At 62.0% G+C, this 26586-nt stretch overlaps 1 protein-coding gene across 1 annotated transcript; it reads left to right on the top strand.

Moving 5' to 3' along the window:
* Window positions 1-585: 585 nt before the first annotated feature.
* HSPA4L (heat shock protein family A (Hsp70) member 4 like) lies at window positions 586-26074 on the top strand. The gene is made up of 19 exons (XM_055144644.1): window positions 586-832; window positions 7374-7431; window positions 8096-8236; window positions 9017-9139; window positions 10746-10845; window positions 11413-11546; window positions 14915-15159; window positions 15253-15329; window positions 15456-15607; window positions 15870-15976; window positions 17601-17734; window positions 19490-19686; window positions 20358-20453; window positions 21345-21482; window positions 22240-22365; window positions 23119-23226; window positions 23777-23896; window positions 23976-24137; window positions 25598-26074. The coding sequence occupies exons 1-19, from the start codon at window positions 726-728 to the stop codon at window positions 25787-25789; spliced, it is 2517 nt and encodes an 838-aa protein (XP_055000619.1). The 5' UTR covers window positions 586-725; the 3' UTR covers window positions 25790-26074.
* Window positions 26075-26586: the final 512 nt, after the last annotated feature.

The raw sequence follows: 26586 nt of genomic DNA, 5'->3' as shown, positions 1-26586 counted from the left end.
ACAATGAGCCCGTCCGCGGGCCGAGGCCGGGAGGGTCCCGGGCAGGGCGGGGCAGGGCGGGGCAGGGCCGGGCGCGACCCTCGGGGGCCGGTAAGGAGGCACTCCGGGCGGGGTCCCGGGGTCTGTCCTATGACGAGTCCGGGGGGACCCCAAGACTGCGGACCGAGCGGGAGTTGCCCGACTCGCAGCGGCCCCCAGAGGAATGGAGCCCGCGGGCCTGCGTACCCTAACGCGTTCCCCCAGACGACCCCCGCCCCGCCCACCGCGGGCGAGGGGACCCGCTGGCCAGAGCTTTGGGGCCTCGGGCGGCGTTGCGGGGGCCTAGAGGTGGGAAGGGCGGGGCCTGGAGGGCAGGCGGGGCGGGGCTTGGAGGACAGACGGGGCGGGGCCTGGAGGGCAGGCGGGGCGGGGCCTGGGGCGGGGTGGGGCCTGACTGACCGGAGTGAGGCCTGGCGGGTAGACAGGGTGGGACCTGAGGGCTAGGCGGGGGCGGGGCTTTGCGGGTGGAGGGGCGGGGCCTGGCGGGGAGGGCGGGGCCGGCGGGCCGCGGGGCGGGGCCGGCGGGGGCTCGCGGGGCCGCGCGCAGGCGCAGGGCGCAGTAACCGCCGCGTCGGGAGGGCGCAGCGGCCGGCCAGCCTGTCCCCGGCTCTCGCAGGAGTCGCCGGCCCCGGGGCCGCAGCGCGGGAGCGGACGCGGGCCCGGCGGCCCGACCTGCGGGCGGCGGCATGTCGGTGGTGGGCATCGACCTGGGCTTCCTCAACTGCTACATCGCGGTGGCGCGCAGCGGCGGCATCGAGACCATCGCCAACGAGTACAGCGACAGGTGCACCCCGTAAGTGCGGGCCCGCCGCCCGCCCCCGCACGCGCCCGCACGCGCCCCGCAGGGGTGAGGGGAGCGGGGAGACGGGCCGCCGCAGGCGTGCAGGGGAGCGGGGAGATGGGCCATCGCAGGGGTGTAGGGGAGCGGTGAGACGGCCGCCGCAGGGGTACAGGGGAGTGGGGAGACGGGCTGCCGCAGGGGTGCAGGGGAGCGGGGAGATGGGCCGTCGCAGGGATGTAGGGGAGCGGTGAGACGGCCGCCGCAGGCGTGCAGGGGAGCGGGGAGATGGCCCGCTGCAGGGGAGCAGGGAGATGGCCCACTGTAGGGGAGCAGGGAGACTGGCCGCCACAGGGGTGCAGGGGAGCGGGGAGATGGGGCCGCCACAGGGGCGTGGGGGAGAGAGGAAATGGGCCGCCGCAGGGGTTCAGGAAAGTGGGGAGATGGGGCCTGTTGAAGACGTGCAGGGGAGCAGGGAGACAGTGCCCAGTGCAGGGGTACGGGAAACGGTGCCCGGTATAGGGCAGACAGGAAGACAGTGCCGGCTGCGGGGGTGCGGGGAGACAGTGCCCGGTGCAGGACAGTGGGGTACAGGGAGACAGTGTCTGGTGCAGGGGAGATGGGGAGATGGTGCCTGGTGCAGGGTGTGAGGAGGCGGTGCAGGGTGTGAGGAGGCGGTGCCGAGTGTAGGGGTGCAGGGAGAGGGTGTTCAGGGCAGGCATGCTGGGGTGCGGGGAGATGGTGCCTGGTGCAGGCGGTCTGGGGTGCCCGACTCACAGCTCTCACCTCGGGCCCGCTGCAGCCTGGGGCCCGCCTTCCCCTCTGCCCTGATGCCAGGCCCAACAGGGGCAGTTCGGTGGGGAAGGGTCTCCGGGCGCAGGGCAGCGGCCGGCGCGCCTGAGAAGCAGCCCTTGGGGAGCGTCTCGCCCTCTGCCCAGCAGCCGCACAGACCCTCCTGCCTGCGAGAGCGGGTGCCCTGGAGGGCGGAAGCCAGCGGGCACTGCCTGCAGCTCAGCGCTCTGCTGGGGGGGGCGGAGGGCGAGTTCTCACTCCCTGCAAGGGGGGCTGCCAGGTCAGGAGCTCGCCCACATGCCAGCCTGTGCACCGGCCAGCACTGGTACTCGGGCTCGCCCGCTGGGCCCGCCGGCCCGGCCCCACAGGAGGCACCTTTGCTCTCACGTCCCTCGCGGACGTCGAGCCCTGGCGGTTGGTGCCAGGTTCTCAGACGCAGTGTGTGACTTACACCTGCTCTAGCACGGAGGGAAGCTTCCGGCTGAGGGGCACACAGGAGGCGCGGGGAGTGGACGCTTCTGAAGGGACCATCTGGGCCGGAGGGAAACGGCCATGCTCTTGGCAGATGTCCTGGTGCTGTTATTTGTTGTTGTTGTGTCTCACTCTGACTTTACCTTCACTGTGATTTAATCTTGGGGCGGGGCAGGGGGCGCAGCCCTTTGAGCTATATCTCAGTCCAGATTTTTTTTTTCTTTTTGGGTCACACCCGGTGATGCACAGGGGTTACTCCGGGCTCAAGCACTCAGGAATTACTCCTGGTGGTGCTCAGGGGACCACATGGATGCTGGGAATCGAACCCAGGTTGGCCGCGTGCAGGGCAAATGCCTCCTCGCTGTGCTATCGCTCCAGCCCCTCAGGTTCAGATTTTAAGTGACTTGAACGCTGAAGAACCTCAGACCACGTGCCCGTCCCCCGAGTGTGTGCTGGGCACCACGGGAAGCATCTCTCCTGCCGGTGATCGGGGGGTGTGGAGGCAGGGAAGTCCGTGCACGCTCCTGGCCACCTGTCCTCGAGTGGCCTTTGAGTGCACATCAGTGCAGTGCAGACGAAGGGACACAGCCGCGTTCTTTTTTTTTTTCTTTTTTAAAAATTTTATTTTTATATTGGGGGCTGGAGTGATAGCACAGCGGGGAGGGCGTTTGCCTTGCACACGGCCGACCCGTTCGATTCCCAGCATCCCACATGGTCCCCTGAGCACTGCCAGGGGTAGTTCCTGAGTGCAGAGCCAGGAGTAACCCCTGTACATTGCTGGGTGTGGCCCAAAAACCAAAAAAAAAATTATTTTTATAAAGTTGTTCACAATAATTTATTACACTCACTATTTCAACACCAATCCCACCACCATTATTTTGCGTTTTCCCACCACCACCCAAGCCTGCCCAGAAGGCAGATGCTAAGTAATTTATTTTGTATCACTTGTTATGAATAATCCACTAAAAAATTATCAAAAAGGTTATTTTAGGAGCTGGAGCAATAGCACAGCAGGTAGGGCATTTGCCTTGCATGTGGCTGACCCAGGTTCAATCCCCAGCATCCCACATGGTCCCCTGAGCACTGCCAGGAGTAATTCCTGAGTGCATTAGCCCGGAGTAAACCCTGTGCATCGCTGGGTGTGACCGAAAACGCAAAAAAAAAAAAAAGGAAGAAGAAAGTGTATGGAAATTGTTGTATCTCACCTTGGGGCCATTAAGCCCCTGTATAAGAGATCATTAATATGTTGTTACAGGATGAGCCTGGTGTTATATAAGTCAAGATCGGTTCCCTACTTTGCCCCCCATCAGATGTGTGCTGCCCTCGGTGTATCAGTGGCATGAAGTACGAGATGTCGCTCCGGGAATTCTACGATTTTCAGTAGGGTAGCTGGAGTTAAATTTTCAACTGGATGGTGATTTGGGGTGTGAGTCTCTGGACCATGGCCATTAATGAGCTGACACGGTGTCCAGAGGCAGTTCCTGGGCGTGGCTGCCAGGCCAGCGGGGCACAGGGAGGCGGGGGAGGGCACCCATTCCAGACTCCTGTGAGCCTGGAGGTTTCAGTCACAAAACTCGCATACTTGGGTTTTTCAGCAGATTACTTTCATGCGTGGGGGCTCGTCCTGAGCTGGTGGAGATGGGACATGGGCATGGCGGCAGTGGGGCTCAGGGGTTTGCGGCTGCTGGGGTCCTGGCGGAACATCTGGTGGTCCCCGGATGAAGTCAGCTGGGTGAGGAGGCGTCTCTGTGCATTTTGCTCTCTTCAGAGATTTATTTGTGAGTCTACAGCTATGCTGTGACGGAGCTCCACTCACAGTGACCGCGGTGACCATCCTGTCCTGGCGGGCCTGGGCTCAGCCTCAGGAACTGTGCACCGAACTCTGGTGACATTTAGGGCCAGTCAGCATGTTGGGAGTATTTAAGAGCCACGCTCATAGTGAAGCGACGCCCGGGCGGCCGAGAGCAGTGGGCGGGGCTGGCCGGCGTGTTGCTGCCCTGGCTCCGTCCCAGGCTTGGGCCCCGAGTGCAGGGCCAGGGGTGCCCCCAAAATGAATAGAATCATGTCTAATAACGTAGCTGGTCAGCTTTTAAGATACTGTGTTGGGGCGTGTTTGGCCACACGTGGTGGGGCTCAGGCTTCCCCCAGCTCTGGGCTCAGGTGCTCTCCAGGCGGGCTCAGGGGTGGGACTGGCCCGCAGCAGGCGGGGCCAGCGCCTAAGGCCTGCTCTGCGGCCTGGCCCCGCCCACGTCAGTAATGTGTGTTTCTATCAGTGCTTCAAGGTGTGAACTGATTTTAATTTGATTTATAGCACTTACTATGAGCATTTGGAAATCTTGTTTTGGGCCACACCTGACAGTGCTCAGAGCTTATTCCTGTTGTTTTTTATTTTTTAATTGAATCACCAGGAGATGCAGTTACAAGATGGTTCATGGTTGGGTTTCAGTCATACAGTGTTCCAGTACCCATCCTGCCTCTCGATGGCAGGCACTTTTCTTGTCTCCTCCCTCCCTCCCTCTCTGCCTCTTTCCCTCTCTCTGCCTCTCTCTCTCTTCCTCTCTCTCTCACTGCCTCTTTGGACATATGGTCTGCAGTACAGGTACTGAAAGGTTTATTTTTTAATCCTACTTTCAGCACTCGGTTCTTGTCCAGAGATTTCACTTCTTGAGACAATAGCCTAAACTTATGGCAGATCAGTTTTTTCACAACCTTGGTCCCGAGATGCTGGAGCCGGCCAGAAGCAGGGCGGCAACCCACCGGGCTGACGCACCCCCTCGGGAGTACCCTGGAGGCCTCAACCATCACCCAGTGTTCAAAGACTCTTGGCAGCTGGTTGATCTCTTGAGATTTACTTATGAGTCTCTAGAGCAGGGTCAGTAGCTGAGCTCTCGACGGGCTGACATGGCGCTAACGAGCTTTACGTGGAGGTAGGTGGCTTACGTGGAGGTAGGTGGGCTTACATGGAGGTAGGTGGGCTTACGTGGAGGTAGGTGGGCTTACGTGGAGGTAGGTGGCTTACGTGGAGGTAGATGGGCTTACGTGGAGGTAGGTGGCTTATGTGGAGGTAGGTGGCTTACGTGGAGGTAGGTGGGCTTACGTGGAGGTAGGTGGGCTTACGTGGAGGTAGGTGGGCTTACGTGGAGGTAGGTGGGCTTACGTGGAGGTAGGTGGGCTTACGTGGAGGTAGGTGGCTTACGTGGAGGTAGGTGGGCTTACGTGGAGGTAGGTGGGCTTACGTGGAGGTAGGTGGGCTTACGTGGAGGTAGGTGGCTTACGTGGAGGTAGGTGGGCTTACGTGGAGGTAGGTGGGCTTACGTGGAGGTAGGTGGGCTTACGTGGAGGTAGATGGGCTTACGTGGAGGTAGGTGGGCTTACGTGGAGGTAGGTGGGCTTACGTGGAGGTAGGTGGGCTTACGTGGAGGTAGGTGGGCTTACGTGGAGGTAGGTGGGCTTACGTGGAGGTAGGTGGGCTTACGTGGAGGTAGGTGGCTCACGTGGAGGTAGGCGGCTTATGTGGAGGTAGGTGGCTTACTTGGCATGCTGGAGGTGGTCCGTTTATTCCTGGTTCTTGCGTGAGGATTATTCCTGACATGCTTGAGGGACCACGTGACGGTGATTGAACTGAAGTTGGCCAAGTAGCAGCCAGGAACCTGAAATACCCTGGTACTATCTCTCCAACCTGCATTTGGAAATTTTTTTTTCTTTTTGGGTCACACCCGGCAATGCATAGGGGTCTCTCCTGGCTCTGCACTCAGGAACTACCCCTGGCAGTGCTCAGGGGACCCAATGGATGCTGGGAATCGAACCCGAGTCGGCCGTGTGCAAGGCAAATGCCCTCCCCTCTGTGCTTTCGCTCCAGCCCCAGCATTTGGAAATTCTTAAGGAAATTTTATTCCATGTTAAATATTATGTGAATCCTTTATTTATTACCCATATTGAAAAATTAGAAAGTTCTTATTCATCATTTTTCTAAGTGGTAAATGAAAGCAGAAAGCAACGAAGTACTTTTACGAACATTCCACCCGACTGTTAGGTCTGGAAAACAATAAGCAGAGCTGTGGGGTCCCTCCGTCTGTTCAGACACCGAAGCACTCTGGGAGTTTCCCCACACACTTGACCGCCACGGGGTCTCCTCCAGACTGGCGGGGCATGTCCCGGCCCCCCTCCGCCCAGCTGACACTGGAGAGCCAGGCGGAGTCGGCCCGCTGCCACTGGCTTGTCTGACTTCCCTGAGGTCCGGCCTATCAGGGTTCTCGTGCTGCTCACACCTCCAGGGCGCTTGCGCCTTGCATTTGTGAGGCCCGGGTTCGAGTTCCCTCTGGGTCCTGTAGGAAATAGCCTGTGGAGGTCTCATTTAAGTGGACTGTGCGCCGCGCCCCTTGACTAGACTACTGAGAGTCTTCCCTGCCGGGCGGGGTTTCTCAGCACGTGCCGCTCATGTTCTGGAGCGGTTGGCAGAGAGCTCAGGGCAGGGAGTTTCTTGCACTCCTTGAGCTACGTGGAAGGTTTTCCTGGGTACTTTGGAAGTCGCCTGCTCCCAGCGTCTGAGAGCTCCCGAGGAGCGGCCCCTCGGCGCGTGGGGCTAGCCAGGGAGTCTCTGCACTCCGGGAAGGTAGCGGGTCTGAAAGATGAGAAGCATCCGGAGCTGTTCAGATAATGGAGGTGAGAGGTGGATCTCGAGCTGCAGAGCTGGGGGCTGGGACCACCCAGCAGCTGGGGCGACTTGCCCGCCCCCAGCACAGGAGGCCCAGAGGCCAGATTTATCTGGGACTTACTCAGCACCACTCATCAGATTAGTCCTAAATTGTACCTTCTTTTTTCTTTTTTGAATCACACCTGGTGATGCTCAGGGGTCACTCCTGGCTCTGCACTCAGGAATTACTCCTGGCGGTGCTTGGGGGACCATATGGGATGCCGGGGATCGAACCCAGGTCAGCCATGTGCAAGGCAAATAAATGCCCTACCCACTGGGGTATCGCACCGGCCCCGAGTTGTAACTTTTTTAAAAGCCAATTTTTTATTCCCGTGAAAGGTTTGAAAAGCACAGAATTCTGATGTTCAATCATCCGTTTTCAAAACGACATGCGTGCATGCGTGCGTGCGTACGTGTGTGCGTGCATGCCGGCAGCCTGTGCCGGAGTGAGGCGTGGCTGGGGTCACCCCGAGCACAGAGCCAGCCAGCCCCAGGCCGTGGCTCCCCATTCCCCATCCCCCCTTGGGATGGGGGGGGGGCGCAGAGACCACCATCCCTGAGACGGGCCGTGCCCTGTGTTGTCCCTCTGTCTCTCTGTAGGGCCTGCATCTCTCTGGGGTCCAGAACTCGAGCCATCGGGAATGCAGCAAAGAGCCAGGTAGGCTGGGGCGCCCGAGGGGCTCGGTCTCCCCGTGAGCACTGAGCCCTCTGCTGGGTGGCCTGCAGGGGCGGGCGGGCCTCTCTGGACGCATTCTCCTCTCTGCACTGGACTTTGGTCCCCAAGTACATGCTGCATTTGTGCCAAAATAGCCTCCCTCCCCAGCCGGAGTCCGCCTTGCTGGTGGGACTGGCCTCTGCACGGGTCAGACACCCATGTCTATAGCAATGTCCAGTGGCTGCACACAGCCCGATCAGCTCCTGACCGAGGCCTGTGGCCCTTTCAGGCCGTTTGCAGGACATGGTCCAGCCTGAGAAAGCGCTCGAAAAGGGCTGCCCTTTGCGGCCTGCACGAGCAGCGTCCAGGGATCCGGAGGGGGCGGGGGCGGGGGCGGGGGAGGGCAGTGAACGCTGCTTCAGCTAAGGCGGGGCAGAAAGGAGCAGAGATGCAGCCCAGCCGGGTAGTACGGGAGGCAGAGACCCTGGAGACGGGTCTCGTTCCCTTTGGGGGGCGGGCTAGGGGCCAAGAGTAAGATGGGCCCGTCCTTCCTGTACAGTTTGACTCTGCGGCGTTCCCGCGCAGGGGAGGGACTTGGTGGTCCCTAAGCGCTAGGAGGGCCCACTCGGCGGGTTCCAGTGGCTAACCCAGAGCCTTGCTCCGACAGATAGTCACGAACGTGCGAAATACCCTCCATGGCTTCAAGAAGCTGCACGGGCGCTCCTTCGACGACCCCATCGTGCAGACTGAGAGGGTCCGGCTCCCCTACGAGCTGCAGCGCATGCCGAACGGCAGCGCGGGCGTGAAGGTGAGCCTGAGCCGCCTCTGCTGCGGCTCCGGGAGGCGGAGGGCCGGCCGTTCAGTGACCTCAGCGGGAGGGTCTCACCAAGCGACACCCTCAGGCCCGGGAGGACTCGGCCTAAACACTCGCGCCTTACGGGCGAGCTGCCCCGGCTCTGGGCCCAGGCGTGTGAGACCCTGCGCGGGGCCCCCACTCTGTGCAAGGGCCTCCGAGCGGCGTCTGAGCACTGCGGGCCACATCGAGGCGGGATCAGCGATTGCAGAAAACTCTGGGGCTGGGGCGACGGCCCAGCGGGGAGGGCACAGCCGGCCTGGACTCAGTCCCCGGCGTCCCCTGGAGTGAAGAGTCAGGAGTAACTCCAGCATCCCTGGGTGTGACCCAAAACACAAACAAAAAAATTTTTCAAAGTCTTTTCCAGTAGCTCAGCACAGAGAGCAGCTTAGGGTTTGTGGCCGGGACACTGAGGCAGGCCTGGCGCCAGTGCCCGTGTCCCTGCCAGCTTAGGGTGTGTGGCCGGGACACTGAGGCAGGCCTGGCGCCAGTGCCCGTGTCCCTGCTGAGGACACCTGCTGCTTCCGCTGGGGGACACAGAAGTTTCCTTCTTCCCTAATGTCCAGTCCCTCTTCCCAAAATTGTGTGGTGGAAGCATTTTGACCCCAGGCGGAGTTTGGGCCTTGAAGAGAGACGGTGGCTCGTCCCGCCCCTCCCCTGGGCAGAGCCGGGCCCGCGGGAAGGAGGGGCTGCCGCCGGGCTGAGAGCGCTCGGTCACTGCCCTCTCGGCTCCAGGTGCGGTACCTAGAGGAAGAGCGGCCCTTCGCCATCGAGCAGGTGACGGGGATGCTGCTGGCCAAGCTGAAGGAGACGTCGGAGAACGCCCTGAAGAAGCCGGTGGCCGACTGCGTGATCTCGGTCAGCCTCCCCCGCCCAGGAGCCAGCTCGCTCCGTCTCTCCTTGGGCCGTGTCTGGCCAAGGAGAGAAATCACCGTACTTGGTGGGACGTGGAGTGTGATAAGTTATTGGACCAGAATAACAGGTCGGGCTGGAGCGATCGCACAGCAGGGGGGGGGGGGCACAGACCCCTCTGCGCCCCACTCCTGTGGCCTCCCAGACAGGAGCACCGCGAGGGTGCTCAAGGGCCCGCCCCCGACACTGCTGGGGTGCCAGACCCCTGTGAGGGCAGGTAGGGGCAGGCCCAGGAGACCTTCCAGCCTGTGAGTCGCCCCCGACACAAACATACGCCTGGAGAGTGCTGGACACTTCAGTGCACTGACCACAGCAGTGGTGGAGTAGAGCAGTGCGGCCAGCCCACAGCCAGAACTGCCAGGACCCCCACTGGAGCTCTTTCTCTCGCCCCAGGGGCTCACGGGGCGGGGAGCGCGGGATGGAGCACACCGCAGCCCCTCCAGGAGGGCTCCCCGAGCACTGCTGGGGGCCCGAAGCCAGGATGAAATAAGTTTCAGCGAGATGAAGTTTTGTTCATTCAACTGCTTAAGTTGGGCCAGAGAGACAGCACAGGGACCGATACCGCGGCCAAACCTTACCTGGAGGGAACCCTGAGCACAGCTGACCGTGGGGCGGATTCCGCAGGAGAGTTCTCCCCGGAACGACCCCAGGTCATTTTGTATGAGTCCATTTAGCCCCGTGTGACCCCACACACTCTGGGTTCCTTAAAGATGTCCCTCAGGGGGCTGGAGCGATAGCATAGCGGGTAGGGCGTTTGCCTTGCACGCGGCCGACCAGGGTTCGATTCCCAGCATCCCATATGGTCCCCTGAGCATGGCCAGGAGTGACTCCTGAGTGTAGAGCCAGGAGTAACCCCTGTGCATCGCTGGGTGTGACCCAAAAAGAAAAAAATCGTCTCGAGGGCTGCCTTAGAAACGACTGTCAGCTTCGTGGCCCTGGTGCTTCTCTGAGCTTACTTCACTGTGCTGTCTGTGTGGGGACTCGTACCCAGGGCTTCACGCACACAAGGCCACGTCCCCACGGGCCCACATGCCTCCCAGCCGCGTCCCAGGCCCAGAGTCTTAGTCTCTTGCTGCTTTTGTGAGATTTTAAAGGAAATGTGGCCGTTATAAACACTCCAGAGGCTCTTCGAGGGCCAAGTGGCACCAAAAGCAAAGGCAGCTGTGCGGGAAAGACCGCGCGCCGTGAAAGTGGCCGTTGGCACGTCTGGCCGCGCTGTTTCAGTCACATGTTCAGCCTCTCGTCGTGAGGGAGGAGCACATGCACTTCCTCCTAGGCCAGGCCAAGGCAGTCCCCGCATAGTCTGTGCTGGGAATCCTGTGGTACGGTTCCGTCTTAGTGGCCAGCTGGTGCCTAAGCCTGCGCCCCGAGGGAAAGGCGTCCTGGGTGGAGGTCGTCCCTCCGGGGGGCCGCAGCGGGCGCGGGCTCGGTCAGTAGCGCCAGGAGTGACCCTCCTGCCCTCAGCTGTCTGCTTGCTTCAGTGCCACGTCGAGAGCGTCTTCGGGTCGCTGAGGCCCTGACCCCCCCCCCCCGCCCCTGGTCCCAACGGCAGGTCCCGAGCTTCTTCACGGACGCAGAGAGGAGGTCGGTGATGGCTGCTGCTCAGGTGGCGGGGCTGAACTGCCTGAGGCTGATGAACGAGACCACCGCAGGTGAGTGAGGCGTGTGCCCTCGGGGCCCTGGGTCCCAGCCGCCGCCGCGCATGGCCAGGGCCCAACTGCGCTGGCCCCTTCTCGGCTGCCCCTGTGGGAACGCTGTCCAGGGCCTACGCTGCTTGGTTTTTGAGTCAGAAACATGCGGGCAGGCTGGAGCAATAGCACAGTGGGGAGGGTCTTTGCCTCGCACACGGCCAACCCGGGTTCGATCCCCAACATCCCAAATGGCCCCCAGAACACTGCCAGGAGTAATTCCTGAGTGTAGAGCCAGGAGTGACCCCTGTGCTTCTCCAGGTGTGACCCAAAAAGAAGAAACACCCACACACATACTGGCAGAGTCAAGCCGAGCCCTAACGGGCTACCAGAACTGTTCATTTCATAGCGGTGTAGACGGACGGAGAGAAGTCAGACTCGGAACATTAGCCCAGATCAGCAAAAATCACCCTGCCCCTACAGTAGCGATTGGTGCCGTCGCGCCCATGCCCGACCCTGGCGACCCATCTCCCCTCTGCCGTCCGTCCTGGGACCCCGGCGGGCGGTGACCTGCCCTCTGCCCTCCCACAGTGGCGCTGGCCTACGGGATCTACAAACAGGACCTTCCGTCGATCGATGAGAAGCCGCGGAACATCATCTTTGTCGACATGGGCCACTCTGCCTACCAGGTCTCCGTCTGCGCGTTCAACAAAGGGAAACTCAAGGTGAGTCGAGACGGCTCGGCCGGGGATGGTCGGCAGGGGCGGGGGCGAGCCCCGAGCACCCCCGGCCACATCCCGGCTCCCTGCGCACCAGACAGGGCCGAGGGCCGGGTCAGCTCTGGTCACCCACAGCTCTGGGAGCTGCCGTCTTCTCAGAGCCTTCCTGGGGACTGGGCCCAGGCGGGCATGGCTGCCCCGCACGCACGCCCACCTCAACAGCTGGCCAGGCAGACGCCGCTGACCCCATAGCAGCTCTCTGGCTCCTGTTTCCTGCTTCCCCTGACTCGGTCTTGGCAGACGGGATGGTGCTAAGCCCTGAGCCACTTCTTCCAGGCTGTCCAGTCCCGTGAGCGAGTCCCCCTCCAGCGCCTGGGCATGAGAAGGCGGGCAGGGACGAGGTGGGTGGACACCGCCCTAGAATAAAAGCCCCGCCCAGGCTTCTGGCAAGTTCTGCCGAAGCTGCAAAGAAGACTCGGTCCCACACACCTGGTGCCTGGACCGGAGAGGAGGGAACCTTCCCGACGGCACTCCCCAGTCAGGGGCAGACGGCTGGCACCAGGAACATCCCCACACACTGGCACGAAGATCCCCGACGAAACCTCAGCAGACCCAGTTACAAAGCAAAGTGCTCGCACACGCTGGCCAGGTGGGGCTCGGCCAGGAACGCAGACGGTTCCTGACACAAACGAGTCCACATCGCGCCTGTCCCTGCCAGAGGGAAGGTCAGCGCCGTGGTCGTGTCTGTCATGCAGGGAAAACCTGTCAGAATCATCACCCGCTCGTGATAAAAACGCTCGCTTGCCTCGGCACAGTAAGGGCCAGCGCAGACCCACGGCCCACCCGCGTCGGCGGGCTGCTCCCGCGGGCGGTCCCTGCGGCTGCAGAAGGCCCGCTCCGGCTTAGACAAGGGAAGGCAATCGGCGGGACCCAGATCCGAGTACTCTCAGAGGTCACCGTTCTCAACCCCAGAGGGTCCTGAAGGTCCTGAAGACCGCCCTGGAGAGCTCTTCGTAGTTCTGTGACTGTAGAAGTGACTTCACTGTTATAGACTGTGATGCCCCAAGTGAAAACAGACTTAAAATCAGTGACTCAGAAGCAGTCGGTAGAGCAAAAGTAGCAGACGACAAAATCAACGCACAAAAGTCTGTTGCCTTTGTACGTGCAAATAACCAAATAGAAGTTCTTTAAAACCTGCCCCACCCAGCCCTCTGCCTCCTGAGGTGGCTGGTGGTGGGACGGCGAAGCACCTTGAGGGGTCGCGGGTGGCTGGTGAAGGAAACGGCGAGCTGCCCACCACGTCCTCACGCGCCTTCTGTGGTGAGACCAAGATGAAGACACGGGCCGCGTACCTGGTGCTGTGGCTCCCGCAGGAAGCCACGGGGTGGGGGGGTCTGAGAGGGGGCCCCGTTTAGGGGACACAAGTGATAGCACAGCGGGTAGGGCGTTTGCCTTCATGGGACTGACTCGGGTTCGATCCCCGGCATCCCATATGGTCCCTGAGCACCTCCAGGAGTAATTCCTAAGTGCATGAGCCAGGAGTAACCCCTGAGCATCGCCGGGTGTGACCCAAAATCAAAAGAAAGCTTTCCAGGATATGGATGTTGGGGGTGTCTTCAGTGATTTGACTTCATGGGCAAAGAAAACCAAAGCAAACAAATGGGGCCTCATCAAATTAAATAAAAAGATTTTGCATGGGAAAAGAAAGGCTAAAATAATGACACCCTGCGTGGTGGTAAAAAATAATAAGCCCCCCAGAAAATGGAAAGAGATGAACAGACAGTGCCCCTGGAACAGATGGGTGCCCCATAGGCACGTGAGGGAAATGCACAGGAGGATGCCGGACCCCCAGCTTACAGGTCGGAGTGGCGTGGGTCGAGTGGACACTGGGGGCCAGAGCGATAGTCCAGCGGGTAGGGCATTTGCCTTGCACGCTGCCAACCCAGGTCCAATCCCCAGCATCCCATATGGTCCCCCAAGCACTGTCAGGCGTAACTCCTGAGTGCAGAGCCAGGAGTCACCCCTGAACATCGCTGGGTGTGACCCAAAAAGCAAAACCAAAAGAAACTGACAGTAGGGCGGGCCGAGAAGGGGCCTCACTCCCTGCTGCAGGAAGGCCGTCTGCTTCGGCCCTGGGGAACGAGGTGGAGATTTCTCAGGAAAGGATCAAGGGCGAGCTGGTGCGGCGCGGAGGCACTGCCTCGCACAGGGCAGCCGGGTGTTTCCCCTGCCCATCAGGACCGGTTCCCGGACGCAGAGCCAGGATAAGCCCCGAGCCGGGCATCCCCCACCCCGTCCCAGCCCCCCCAAAAAAGAAAAAAAAGAATTGTGCTCCGGTCAGGCGATACCATTTCTCGGCTTTTACCCTCAAAACACAAAAGCGGAGGCCAGAGAGCTGGTGTGGGGCCAGTGGCGTCTGCCTGGCCAGCTGTCGGACCCCAGCACCGTGAGTGGTCTCCCGGACATGGCCAGTGACCACGTTCATTGCCGCAATCACCAGCCGGACGTGGAGACCGCCCCCATGCCTGGCTGCAGATGAGTGACCAGGTCGTGGCGCACATACAGGCGAGGGGAAACTGCCAACAGGAACGGCGAACTCTGGCAGTGTCTGCAGCTTGGACGGAACTGGAGAGTCAGGCAAAATGAGTCAGAAGGAGAAAGACAAACACTGCACACTCTCCTGTGGGGCTCTCCGGCCGGGAGGCCACAGACGCTTGGCCTTGGCTTAGAGCTGAGGCCTCCGAGCCAGGGGCCCGTGGGGCGGGCGGCCAGAGGGCCGCTGTGGAGGGGCCCAGGCGTTGCTGCTGGGGGGTCGGGAGCCGCATCGGGCCCTCAGGCATGTCACTCAGTGACTGACGCCAGCCCGGCCCTGCTCTGTGAGCCGGTCTCGGTATCCAGCTCTGGCTGCTGGGCGAGGGCCCCTGTCATTACCTGCTCGGGTTGCTTTCCTGCTCCCTTGGGCTTGGTTCTGATAACACCTCGGGTAGGGCACTTGCCTTGCAGGCAGCCAAACTCGGTTCAATCCCCGGCACCCCACATGGTCCCTCGAGCCTCCCAGGAGCGATCCCTGAGCACAGAGCCGGGAGTCAGCAGGTGTGACCGCAGGCCCGAGTGCAGAGGCGTGCTCCTGGCTGAGCTTCCTTTCTTTGCGTGGTGGGGTGAGGCGACGGTGTTGTCGTGTGAGTCCGTGTCTCTGCTCCAGCTCCTCTCTGGGCTGCAGTGCGGACTGCCCAGAGCTCTCCCCCCGGACTGACACAGTGACTCCAGGCTTCGCACCCGGCCTCTGGGACGTGCTCTCGACTGAGTTTTCACTTGCAAACTGTACTGGGCCGATTTCTGAGTGTTTCTGAGAGGCCCCTGCTGCTCGCACCCAGGTCCTGGCCACCACCTTCGACCCCTATTTGGGCGGCAGGAACTTCGACGAGGCTTTAGTGGACTACTTCTGTGATGAGTTCAAGGCCAAGTACAAGCTCGGCGTGAGGGAGAACTCGCGGGCGCTGCTGCGCCTGTACCAGGAGTGCGAGAAGCTGAAGAAGCTGATGAGCGCCAACGCCTCGGACCTGCCGCTGCACATCGAGTGCTTCATGAACGACCTCGACGTGTCCAGCAAGATGAACAGGTGCGGCCGCTGGTCTGGAGACGCGCCTGGCAGGGCGGCGGGGAGGGCTGGCCTGCGGGGAGCCGCAGGAACGGTCCCTCCGCTCCCTCCCAGGGCCCAGTTTGAGCAGCTGTGCGCGTCCCTCCTGGCGAGAGTCGAGCCGCCGCTGAAGGCAGTGCTGGAACAGGCCAGTAAGTGGGAGTCGGGCAGGGCTGGGGGCCCGGGCGCCGGGGGCGCTGCCAGCCTTCCCGTCCCCGAGGGTGGCTCCCCCTCTCCCGCCGGCCAGCCAGGCCTCCCCAGCGCCACCTGTCCCCCAGGCCTGCAGCGAGAAGACATAAGCAGCGTGGAGATCGTGGGGGGCGCCACGCGGATCCCCGCCGTGAAGGAGCACGTCGCCAGGTTCTTCGGGAAGGACGTGAGCACCACCCTGAACGCCGACGAGGCCGTGGCCAGAGGCTGCGCCCTGCAGGTCCGTGCTGCCCCGTCCCTCAGAGGCCCCGTGTCCCCGCGCCTCGGTGGGCAGCTCCGTGGGCAGACCCGTGGGCAGCCCCGGGCTCGGTCCCAGCACGTGGGAGCAGGTGCAGCTCTGGGTGGGGGTCAGCCGGAGGTCACGGCCGGGCCAGCCTGCCACCGCCTGCCTCTTTGTGAGGGCCGCACCCAGCAGTGCTCGGGGCCGCTCCTGGGAGGGAGCCGGGCCCGCGCGAGGCTGAGCCCTGCCGCTTGCCTTCCAGTGCGCCATCCTCTCGCCCGCCTTCAAGGTGCGCGAGTTCTCCATCACCGACCTGGTCCCCTACTCCATCACCCTCCGCTGGAAGACGTCTTCCGAAGACGGGGCCGGGTAGGTCGTCCGCAGTGACGGGTTTCCGTTCCTCCGCGGACTCACAGAGGGCGACGGTCTGCAGACCACAGAGCGTATCTTAATGCCTGTCGCTTAGTATAGATTGATTAATTTATTTAGTTTTAGTTTTGGGCCGGAGCGGTAGCACGGCAGGTAGGGCGTTTGCCTTATACGCAGCTGACCTGGATTCGATTCCTCCACCCCTCTCGGAGAGCCTGGCAAGCTCCCCGTGGCGTATTTGATATGCCAAAAACAGTAACAACAAGTCTCATAATGGAGACGTTACTGGTGCCCACTCGAGCGAATCAATGAGCAACGGGATGACAGTGACAGTGACAGTTTTGGCCCACACCCGGCGATGCTCAGGGGTTACTCCTGGCTCTGCACTCAGGAACTACTCCTGGCGGTGCTCAGGGGACCATATGGGATGCTGGGGATCGAACCCGGGTTGGCCGCGTGCAAGGCAGATGCCCTCCCGCTGTGCTCTCTGCCCTCATGTAGATCTGTTTGAGACAGAGGCCAGTGTGGGGACATGAACCCTGCGGCCCTGCACTGCTTCCCCTGGTCCACGGGCCTGAGCACTGCCGGGCGCGTGCTTGGTCGCCATCATCTCCCTTCTCGTCGAAGACTTGGGCGGGGTGGGGTGCACACCCAGCTGCGCGTGGGGCTCCTGGCGGGGCTGGGGGGACCATATGCGATACCGGGAACCAACCCAGGTCGGTCTCGGGCCAGGCAGGCGCCTCCCTGCTGTGCTCTGGCTCTCAGGAACAGACTCGCTGCAGCTTCCGTGGCGGGAGCGAGACTGGGCCGGCGGCGAGAGTACGGCAGGGAAGCCTATGCCTTCCTCACACCTGGCCTGTGTGTGGACCACATACGGTCTCCCGAGCCCACCAGGAGTGAGCCCCGAGCACAGAGCGGGAGTCAGCCCTGAGCACAGAGCCGGGAGTGAGCCCTGAGCACAGAGCCGGGAGTGAGCCCCGAGCACAGAGCGGGAGTCAGCCCTGAGCACAGAGCCGGGAGTGAGCCCCGAGCACAGAGCCGGGAGTGAGCCCTGAGCACAGAGCCGGGAGTAAGCCCTGAGCACAGAGCCGGGAGTCAGCCCTGAGCACAGAGCCGGGAGTGAGCCCTGAGCACAGAGCCGGGAGTCAGCCCTGAGCACAGAGCCGGGAGTGAGCCCCGAGCACAGAGCCAGGAGTGAGCCCTGAACACAGAGCCGGGAGTGAGCCCCGAGCACAGAGCCGGGAGTCAGCCCTGAGCACAGAACCGGGAGTCAGCCCTGAGCACAGAGCTGGGAGTCAGCCCTGAGCACAGAACCGGGAGTCAGCCCTGAGCACAGAGCTGGGAGTCAGCCCTGAGGACGCTGGCACTCAGGAGGAGCCAGGGGTGGGTGGTATTTCTGGGCACACAGCAGCCAGGGTCTGTGCCCACGTGGGCCGCCGGGGGGCGGGCATGTGCCAGGCTCGTCCTGGCCCAGTTCTGCACGTCATGTCCACATGTGCAGAGGCTGCGCTGCCCCAGCCCCCGTCCACAGCAGAGGCCGCGCCCCCCCTTGTGTGTACCCAGCAGTGGGTGCGTGTGAGCAGGTGCCGAGTCGGGGTCCTCACCGGCTTCTCGCCCGCCGCAGGGAGTGCGAGGTCTTCAACAAGAACCACCCGGCCCCGTTCTCGAAGGTCATCACTTTCCACAAGAAGGAGCCCTTTGAGCTGGAGGCCTTGTACACGCACCTGCACGAGGTGCCCTACCCGGACCCCAGGATCGGTGAGTGCCCCACGCCCAGTGCTCCCCGGCAGTGCTCAGGTGTGCGCACGCGCCCGTGTCCCCGCTGTCACACTGCCAGAAGGAAGCGACCCCCGTCCCTCTCCTGGGCTGCCGCTGCTGCTGGCCTGAGGCGGGACGGCATGGGCGGGCACTGCCCCAGGCACTCCCTGGGGCCTGTGTGGCCGGAGCCCCTCCGGCCGGGGGACTGGCCGGGCTCCTGCGTGTGCGGCTCGCAGCCGGGCCGGCCGCCCAGGCCTCAGCGCTGCTCTCTGCGGGCCTCTTTCTGCCCCACGAGTTTTTGAGAAACAAAACATACAGGTTTCTGGGAGTGAGACTGGCCTCTAGGCAGTTAGGGGCTGGGAATGAGTGATGTTTCTAGGCGGTTAGGGGCTGGGAATGAGTTGATGTTTCTAGGAGGGTAGGGGCTGGGAATGAGTGATGTTTCTAGGCGGTTAGGGGCTGGGAATGAGTGATGTTTCTAGGCGGTTAGGGGCTGGGAATGAGTTGATGTTTCTAGGAGGGTAGGGGCTGGGAATGAGTGATGTTTCTAGGCGGTTAGGGGCTGGGAATGAGTGATGTTTCTAGGCGGTTAGGGGCTGGGAATGAGTTGATGTTTCTAGGAGGGTAGGGGCTGGGAATGAGTGATGTTTCTAGGCGGTTAGGGGCTGGGAATGAGTGATGTTTCTAGGAGGGTAGGGGCTGGGAATGAGTGGTGTTTCTAGGCGGTTAGGGGCTGGGAATGAGTGATGTTTCTAGGAGGGTAGGGGCTGGGAATGAGTGATGTTTCTAGGCGGTTAGGGGCTGTGAATGAGTGATGTTTCTGGGCGGTTAGGGGCTGGGAATGAGTGATGTTTCTCGGGTGAAGCCAGGGTATGTCGTCAGTGCTTTGTGTCTGGTCTGCCAGGAAAGTGCTTTTTATAAAGCTGAAGATGAAAGGGTCCTGGGCTGAGAAGTGGGGCCGAGGGGCACTTGCCCACGCTCAGTGCTCACGGGCTCCATATCCGACACCGCCTGTTGTCCCGCACGACCCCCAGGAGTGGCCCCTGAACACAGACCCGGGGGAAAGCAGACCAAAGGGGGTGCTGTTTGTGTCCAGACCCAGACCTTGCTACCTCGGTTTTGGAGGAGAAACATTTTAAAGTACTTGAAAGTTAGGTCCAAAGCTGGAGAGACATTTCTGCCTGCTGAGGGCCCTCCAGAGAGCACAGGTCGCCGAGTACCCCCAGGGAGCACGGGCTCTGACCCCCAGGGAGCACGGGCCCTGACCTCCAGAGAGCACAGCCCTGACCCCCAGGGAGCACAGTCTCTGACTCCCAGGGAGCCCAGGCTCTGACCCCCAGGGAGCACAGCCCTGACCCCCAGGGAGCACAGCCCCTGACCCCCAGGGAGCACAGCCCTACCCCCAGGGAGCATGGGCTCTGACCCCCAGGGAGCATGGCCCTGACCCCCAGGGAGCATGGGCTCTGACCCCCAGGGAGCACTGCCCTGACCCCCAGGGAGCACAGCCCTGACCCCCAGGGACCACGGCCCTGACCCCCAGAATGCAGGCCTCAAGGTGGCGGGAAGGGGTGGCTGTGCTCGGGAGGGCCGGCAGTGAGGAGACCCCCGTGAAGGCTGCGGCCCAGGCCGTCCCGGGCTGGGTATGGTCCCGCCCACTCCTCGTCCCCAGGCAGCGCTGGGCGGGTGGGGCTCTGTCTTCTCTGACGCCGGGGCGTCCCGAGGTCCCACACTGACAGAAGCTCTTTCTTCCCGAAGGGAGCTTCACTATTCAGAATGTCTTTCCACAGTCTGACGGCGACAGCTCCAAGGTGAAGGTCAAGGTGCGCGTCAACATCCACGGCGTCTTCAGCGTGGCCAGCGCATCCGTCGTCGAGAAGCAGATTGTGGAAGGGGACCACAGCGACGTCACCATGGAGACGGAGGGCGCCTGCAAGGGCGACAAGGAGGACGCGGTACGTGGACACGTGGACACTTCGCTCGAGAGCGCCGCTGGCCTGGCGCCTCGGCTGTGCCCCCGGGCACCCGCTGTCCAGTGCTCACGCCCGCAGCCCTCGGGGCCACCAGCTCCGATCCCAGGCCGCTGGGGGGCGTGGCAGGACTCAGGGCAGCGGTGGGCAGAGGGGCGGGACCAGCCCCGGCCCTGGCCACTCGCCTGCACACCCTGCCCCCGCGCTCGCACTTGCGGCCCGAGTGCGGCCCGAGCAGTCACTCCCGTGCCCGGTCCTGCTGGCCCGGGTGCCCCATGACATTGAAGACCCACCGTCACCCCGTCTGTCCTGCCCCGGCCCGAGGCGAGGCTCTGACCCTGTGCGGTGGGCAGGTTGCTGACCCGTTGGCCCGACACCGGGCAGCGCCGTTCCTGGCCGTGACTCGGGGACTCAGGGGGACTCGGCAGGGCTCGGGGGTCTGTGGAGCAGAGACCCTGCAGTCCCGATGCTGCCCCCCCCCCCCCGAGGCCCCCGGCAGTCTGTGTGGGGAGTGGGTGAGGGGCGAGGCAGCGTCCTGCCGCTCTGCCCCTCAGGCGGGTGGAGCCCGACCCGGGAGGGAGAAGCACCTGGTGGGCAGCAGGGTGGCAGCACCTCACCCCTGCCCCCCCCCCCCCGCCTGCCTGCTCTGCTTCCAGGATAAAATGCAGATGGAGCAGGAGGAGGGCGCGCAGCTGAGGGGCCACGCGGAGCACGCGGAGGAGGGCGCGGCCCACGCGGGCGCCCCAGTGAAGGTGGGCCTGGGCTGGTGTCCGGGCGGGGCCGGGGGCGGGGGGTGCCTGATGCTGGCCCTCAGCCCCGCCAGGAGCCCTTCGCCTTGTCCACAGCGGGCCGTTTCCGTCCCCGCGTCCCATATGGTCCCCGGAGCCCTCGAGTGATCCCCGAGCACTGCCGGGTGTGACCCTAACCCGGGGCGAACAGAAACAAAGCCTGAAGCTAAGATCCCTGAGGCGGCGCCCGGGGCCTCGAGGTCAGCCCGCAGCTCCTCGGCCGGGTGCCCGCCACCCCCTGGAAGCCCCTCCTGCTGGCAGGCCCCCAGCCGAGCTCAGCCCCGCGCAGCCCCACTGCCCAGCCCCCCTGCACACAGCCCTCAGCACTCGCTGCCACGGCAGGGCTGCCTGGGGCCCTCGCCCACGGGTGTCTGTGTGGCCGGGCTGCCGGCCGTGAGCCCCGGGACTGGACGCAGCCTCGGGGCTTTCCAAGCTAGCGCTGGACTCCGCCCCCCCCCCCCCCCCCCCGCCATACCCCGACCTACTCGTCCCGCCCTTCCAGAGCGCAGGTATCTCACTGGGGTCTGGTCGTGCCTTTCCGGCGTGACGAGAGTCAGGGCTAGGCCTGTTCAGGCCGCAGTGGGCGGCCGCAGCTCTACACGCTGTGATTCCACTGAAGCCATCTTTAGGTCTCCGGGCAGGGGCTGGGGCGACCGCACAGCGGGGAGGGCGTTTGCCTTGCACGCGGCCAACCTGAGTTCAATCCCCGGCGTCCCATATGGTCCCCCGAGTACCACCAGGGGTAATCCCTGAGTGCGAGCTGGGAGGAACCCCGTGCATCGCGGGGTGTGACCCGAAAAGCAAGCCAGATCTCCGTGTCCGCTGCGCTGGGGCTCACGGCTTCTCCCTCCACAGTCGGCCTCGGCGGACAGGCAGGAGCGCGCGGCCCCGACGGCCAAGAAGGGGAAGGGGAGGAGCATCGACCTGCCCATCCAGAGCAGACTGTGCGGGCAGCTGGGCCAGGACCTGCTCAACAGCTACATCGAGAACGAGGTCGGCCCCTCGTGCCCCTGGGCTCCCCGTTCTCCCAGGAGGGTCAGCTGCGGCAGGCGGGGCCGGGAGCCCTGGGGGTCCTGGACACAGTCGAGTCTGTCAGACGGAAGCCCCCCGGCACCTCGCCAGCCGCTGCTCTGTGCCCTGTGCTGCCGCCTCAGCCCCCGGGCTGCCCGAGCTGTGGGGGCCGCGTCCCCAAGGGAGCGGGCGCAGGCAGCCCCAGTCACCCGGGCAGCTGCTGTGGCCTTGCCCAGGACCTCCGTCTGCTCCTGGGGGACACGGGCATCCAGGCAGGGGTGCGGCCCATCCCCCGCTCACAGCGGGGCCAGGGGCAGGGGTCAGTGCCGCCTAGCTGCTCTCGGGTCTGAGCTAAGATGAGGGTGGCGGGGGAGCCTGGGGCTGCCAGGGGCCAGGGCCACGTGTGTCCCGAGAGCCCCGTGCGTCCAGCCCTTTCTGCCCCTTCGTCAGCAGCCGGCGTCCCTTCCTCCTCCCCACCCCCGTGGGCCTGGAGCCTGTGACCAGGCCAGACTCGGTTTCTCTCGCCGTGGCGCGGGGCCATGGCCGGCCTTGCCAGCCGTGCAGGTGCTGTGTGCACACGAGGCCTGCTTCCGGCCTCGCGGAGTGTTGGGCGCTGCCGCCATTCCTTGTTTGCTCTCTGCGGAATGGCGGGGCCGGGGCGGCCTTGGGTGCCGGTTTGGGTTTCCATCTCCCTGACCCAGCACCCTTAATGGCAGCTCATGTGGCACTTTCGGGACAGGGCAAGATGATAATGCAAGACAAGTTGGAGAAGGAGAGAAACGATGCCAAGAACGCCGTGGAGGAGTACGTGTATGACTTCAGGGACAAGCTGGGCACCGTGTACGAGCCGTTTGTCACTCCTGAGGTGAGTGTGTGGGTGTGACGGGGAAGCAGCTGGCCTCACTGAGACGCACCGGGTCCAGGAAGGCATCAGTCTCCTGAGGGCAGTGAGAGAGGGAGAGGGAGAGAGTGGGGGGGGGGGGGGGGAGAGAGAGAGAGAGAGAGAGAGAGTCAGAGAGAGTCAGAGAGAGAGAGAGAGAGAATCAGAGAAGAGAGAGAATCAGAGAGAGAATCAGAGAGAGAGAGTCAGAGAGAGAGAACGGGTGTGGAGTGGATGGCCTCACACACTGTCTCTCCCGAGGGCACTGTGAATATGTATGTGGATGTACATGTATGCATGTGTGCATGTGTGTGTGTATGTGTGTGTGAGAGAGAGCGAAAGCATGACAGGAGGAAGCTTACGGCCTCACAGGCTGCCTGGCGCTGGTGCAGGAGGGTCATCAGTGCTGAGGGGACAGAGAGCAAGGTCAGTTCTGTAGTGTAGTGGCTGCATCTGATCAGCTTTAGAAAGGCGAGATTTATTATGAACGTAAATGTACCAAATACAGTATCTCCGTCATTCTTCGTCAGCACACTGGGTTTGAAGGGTTCATAATTTTAAAGCTTCTAAACTGCAGTAGGATGGCGAAAGTGTGTTTATGAGTAAAAAGTCAGAAAAATCTTAAGTAGTCTGAAAAACCTGGAATTTAATCTTTTACACTGGTGAAATATTGTCTTTCATGACTTTTGACACTAAGCAGAGTATTTTTTAATTAATCTCTCTTAACTGTGTCTTTAGGATGTAAATAAGCTGTCTGCTGTGTTAGAAGACACAGAAAATTGGCTTTATGAAGAGGGAGAGGATCAGCCTAAACAAGTGTATGTGGACAAGCTCCAGGAGCTGAAGGTAGGACGCCTGGGCCCGTCAGACAGACCCTCGGGCGCCCGGGAAGGCCTTTCGGAAGGCGCCCTGCTGTCACCGACTGCACACGCCACAGGTGCTTCCGGGGGCCCAGCTGACAGACACACACACACACACACACACACACACACACACACAGAGGCACACACACGGACACACCCACAGATACACACACCACACACACAGACACACAGAGTCAAACACACCACAATACACAGACATACACACACGCACAAACCCACACACAGACACACAGATACACAAACACACCACACACAGACACAACATAGACACAGACACACATACAGATACACACTCCCACAGCCTCACACCGACAGGAGCTCTGGGGCTGCCATGAACCGCGAGCGGCCGCTCCTGAGCACTGGAGCCGAGCGTGGGGAGTGCGTGTCTGTGCGTGTCTCCCAGGGAGGACACAGCTGGGCCAGGCCCTGCCTCCGCCCAAGCCTCTGGCTCTGCCGCAGCTGCTCGGGGCCAGGGAAGCCGCTCCCCCTCCTCACGCCCCCTCTGCCGACAGAAATACGGGCAGCCCATCGAGGCGCGGCACGCGGAGCACGCGGAGAGGCCTCGGGCGCTGAACGACCTGGGGAAGAAGATCCAGCTGGCCATGAAAGTGCTGGAGATGCACAGAAACAAGGTGCGCGCCTCGCGGCCGGGCCTGTGGCGGCGCCGGCTCAGGCCCCGGCCGGTGGAGACTCAGTTCCCTTTTCTGATAGGATGAGAGATACGATCACCTGGATCCTGCTGAGGTGGAAAAGGTTGAAAAGTACATTAGCGAGGCCATGAGCTGGCTGAACAGCAAGATGAGCGCGCAGAACAAGCTGGGTCTCACGCAGGACCCCGTGGTGAGAGTCTCGGAGATAGTCGCCAAGTCAAAGGTGAGAGGAGCCAACGGGAGGCACTCGCCGTGCACGCGGCTCAGCCGGGCTCAGTCCCCGGCGCCCCATCAGGTCCCCACGCCAGCCACGAGTGATCCTGAGCACATTCGGGTGTGACCCCCTCTCCTGCCCCCAAAAAAAAAAATAAAGATAAAATGACCTATTCATGGGTTTAGGCAGTAGAGTTTATTCATGGCAACCATAATCTGAGACATAGTCAACTTCCAGAAGAACTTAGGCAAAAACAAAACTGTGAAGATAATCTCCCAGAGATTTCAAGCAGGATCTTGCAGACTGGAAGGACCTGAGCAGGCTGAAGCTCCTGTCAAGGCTCGGGGCTGGAGCGACAGCACAGCGGGGAGGGCGTTTGCCTTGCACACGGCCAACCCAGGTTCGATTCCCAGCATCCCATATGGTCCCCTGAGCACCGCCGGGGGTAATTCCTGAGTGCATGAGCCAGGAGTAACCCCTGTGTATTGCTGCATGTGACCCAAAAAGCAAAAAAAAAAAAAAAGTAATAATTCCAGGCTCTGGGCCACGTGGCTGCATTTGCGGCCACGTGACAGCTCGTACCTGATACCACTCGTACTCCAAGAGCACCGCACCTTTGATGGTGTTTAAAGTCAGAAGCAACCAAACTTAGAGGAAAATATACATTTTATTTTTTACAGATATACATATAAAAGCACACAGGCTTAACTTTCAACAACATGTTAGTGATCTCATAGAGAGGCTTAATGACCCTGGGTGAAATACAACAATCTTCATACTTAGTCCTCTAAGGAAACTTTTTTGTAGCATTTTCATCGGTTTTTCATAAAAAAACAATACAAAATAAATTATGTCAGCTCTGCTTTGGAACACAGATTGGGATTACGATGGAAACATCTGAAATATGGTGGTGGGAAGGTGTGATGGTGGTGGGACTCGTGTTTGAATATTAAACGTAATCAAATATTGTTAACAACTTTATAAAATAAAAATTAAAAAAAAAAAAGAATTCTAGGCTCGGGGCCGGAGCAGTTGGACGGTAGGCAGCGTGTGCCCCGCCCGCAGCCCCGCCACGAGGGATACCTCAGTGCAGGGCCAGGGGGAGCCCCTGAACATCGCTGGCTGGGACCCAAAAAAAGCCAAAAAAATAAGAATTGCAGGCTCGAGCCGAGAGGGGGCACCAAGGAGGGCGCTTGCCTTGCGCATGGCCCACCCGGGTCCCAGCTCCGGCCCCACGTGTCCTCCCCTGAGCCCCCGAGAGTGATCCCTGCGCAGCCCAGAGTCAGCCCCGAGCACCCCCCGGGGTGTCCCTAAAACAGAACAGCCAACAAGATTACAACGGCTGAAGACTGATGGAGCCCCCGCCCCAGGCACAGGCGTCAGCTGTAGCGGGAGCGTGGGACAGTTGCTCCCGCCTGCGGGAGTGCGGGTTGCTCGCTCTGCCCTCACACTGTCCTCTGTGTCTGTAGGAGCTGGACGATTTCTGCAACCCCGTCATCTACAAACCCAAACCCAAAGTGGAATTTGCCGACGACAAGTCCAAAGGTCCCGGTGAGCACAACGGGCCGACCGACGGGCAGAGTGGGGCCGAGGGCAGAGCGGAGCCCTCGCGGGACAGCGCCCAGCATGGCAAGGGCACAGGCGAGATGGAAGTGGACTAGCGGCCCCCCGACCTCCGACCACCCGCCGCCTTAGTTCGTGGAGTAGTTCTGGAAAGCGTTTTCTCCTGGTGCACCTCTGCCCACGGCCCTTGCTGCTCTGGCGCTTCCGCCGCTGTGTCCAAGCCTGTGTCGGCCCCATCCCGTTCTCGTCAGACTCCCCGCCGCCTCGCCCCCAGCCCAGCCCCTCCGTTCCGGGAAGAACACTGCTCGCGGGCGCGGTGGCCGGGCACCCTGTTGCTGTTGTTGTATTGTTAGGGTTAAGCATTAAAGCTCGTCAGAGTCCTGGCACTGTCCATCTCGTGGGTGCCCGTGAGGACCGCAGGGCCGGGGCCTCCAGGTGGGGGCAGTCGGAGCGCCTGGGGGATGTTTCAGGCGAAGCTGCTCCACCCCCGCTGTGGCGCTGCTCCCGTTCCCGTGCTGGCTGCTCGGTTCTTCCTGCTCGTCCTGACTCGGGACGCAAGGCAGGGAGAGATGGCACACGCGTGCGTTCTACCCGTTATCCCCGGCTTCACGTTAAGAGAGAGATCAGCACCCGGAGTGAGCGTGGTGCTCGAGAATAAGCACTGAGGCCCTAGGCTCAGGAAATAGTGCTCTGTGGGGTGCCCGTGTCTCTCCCGGGGGGCTCTAGGGCCCTGTGGGGTGCCTGTGTCTCTCCCGGGGAGCTCTAGGGCCCTGTGGGGTGCCCGTGTCTCTCCCGGGGGGCTCTGAGGGCCTATGGGGTGCCCGTGTCTCTCCCGGGGGGCTCTCAGGGCCTGTGGGGTGCCCGTGTCTCTCCCGGGGGGCTCTCAGGGCCTGTG

This window comes from Sorex araneus, chromosome 7 (genome assembly GCF_027595985.1).
Source record: "Sorex araneus isolate mSorAra2 chromosome 7, mSorAra2.pri, whole genome shotgun sequence".
Classification (NCBI taxonomy): domain Eukaryota; kingdom Metazoa; phylum Chordata; class Mammalia; order Eulipotyphla; family Soricidae; genus Sorex; species Sorex araneus.
This window is presented reverse-complemented; position numbering and strand designations above follow the sequence as displayed.

What these genes read in the sequence shown, in the direction of transcription:
- HSPA4L (XM_055144644.1), top strand. Translation starts at nt 726, where the DNA reads ATGTCGGTGGTGGGCATCGACCTGGGCTTCCTCAACTGCTACATCGCG. An exon ending in TGGCCGACTGCGTGATCTCG is followed by an intron (nt 9,140 to 10,745) that starts GTCAGCCTCCCC and finishes TCCCAACGGCAG; the next exon opens with GTCCCGAGCTTCTTCACGGA. An exon ending in AGCCGTTTGTCACTCCTGAG is followed by an intron (nt 22,366 to 23,118) that starts GTGAGTGTGTGG and finishes CTGTGTCTTTAG; the next exon opens with GATGTAAATAAGCTGTCTGC.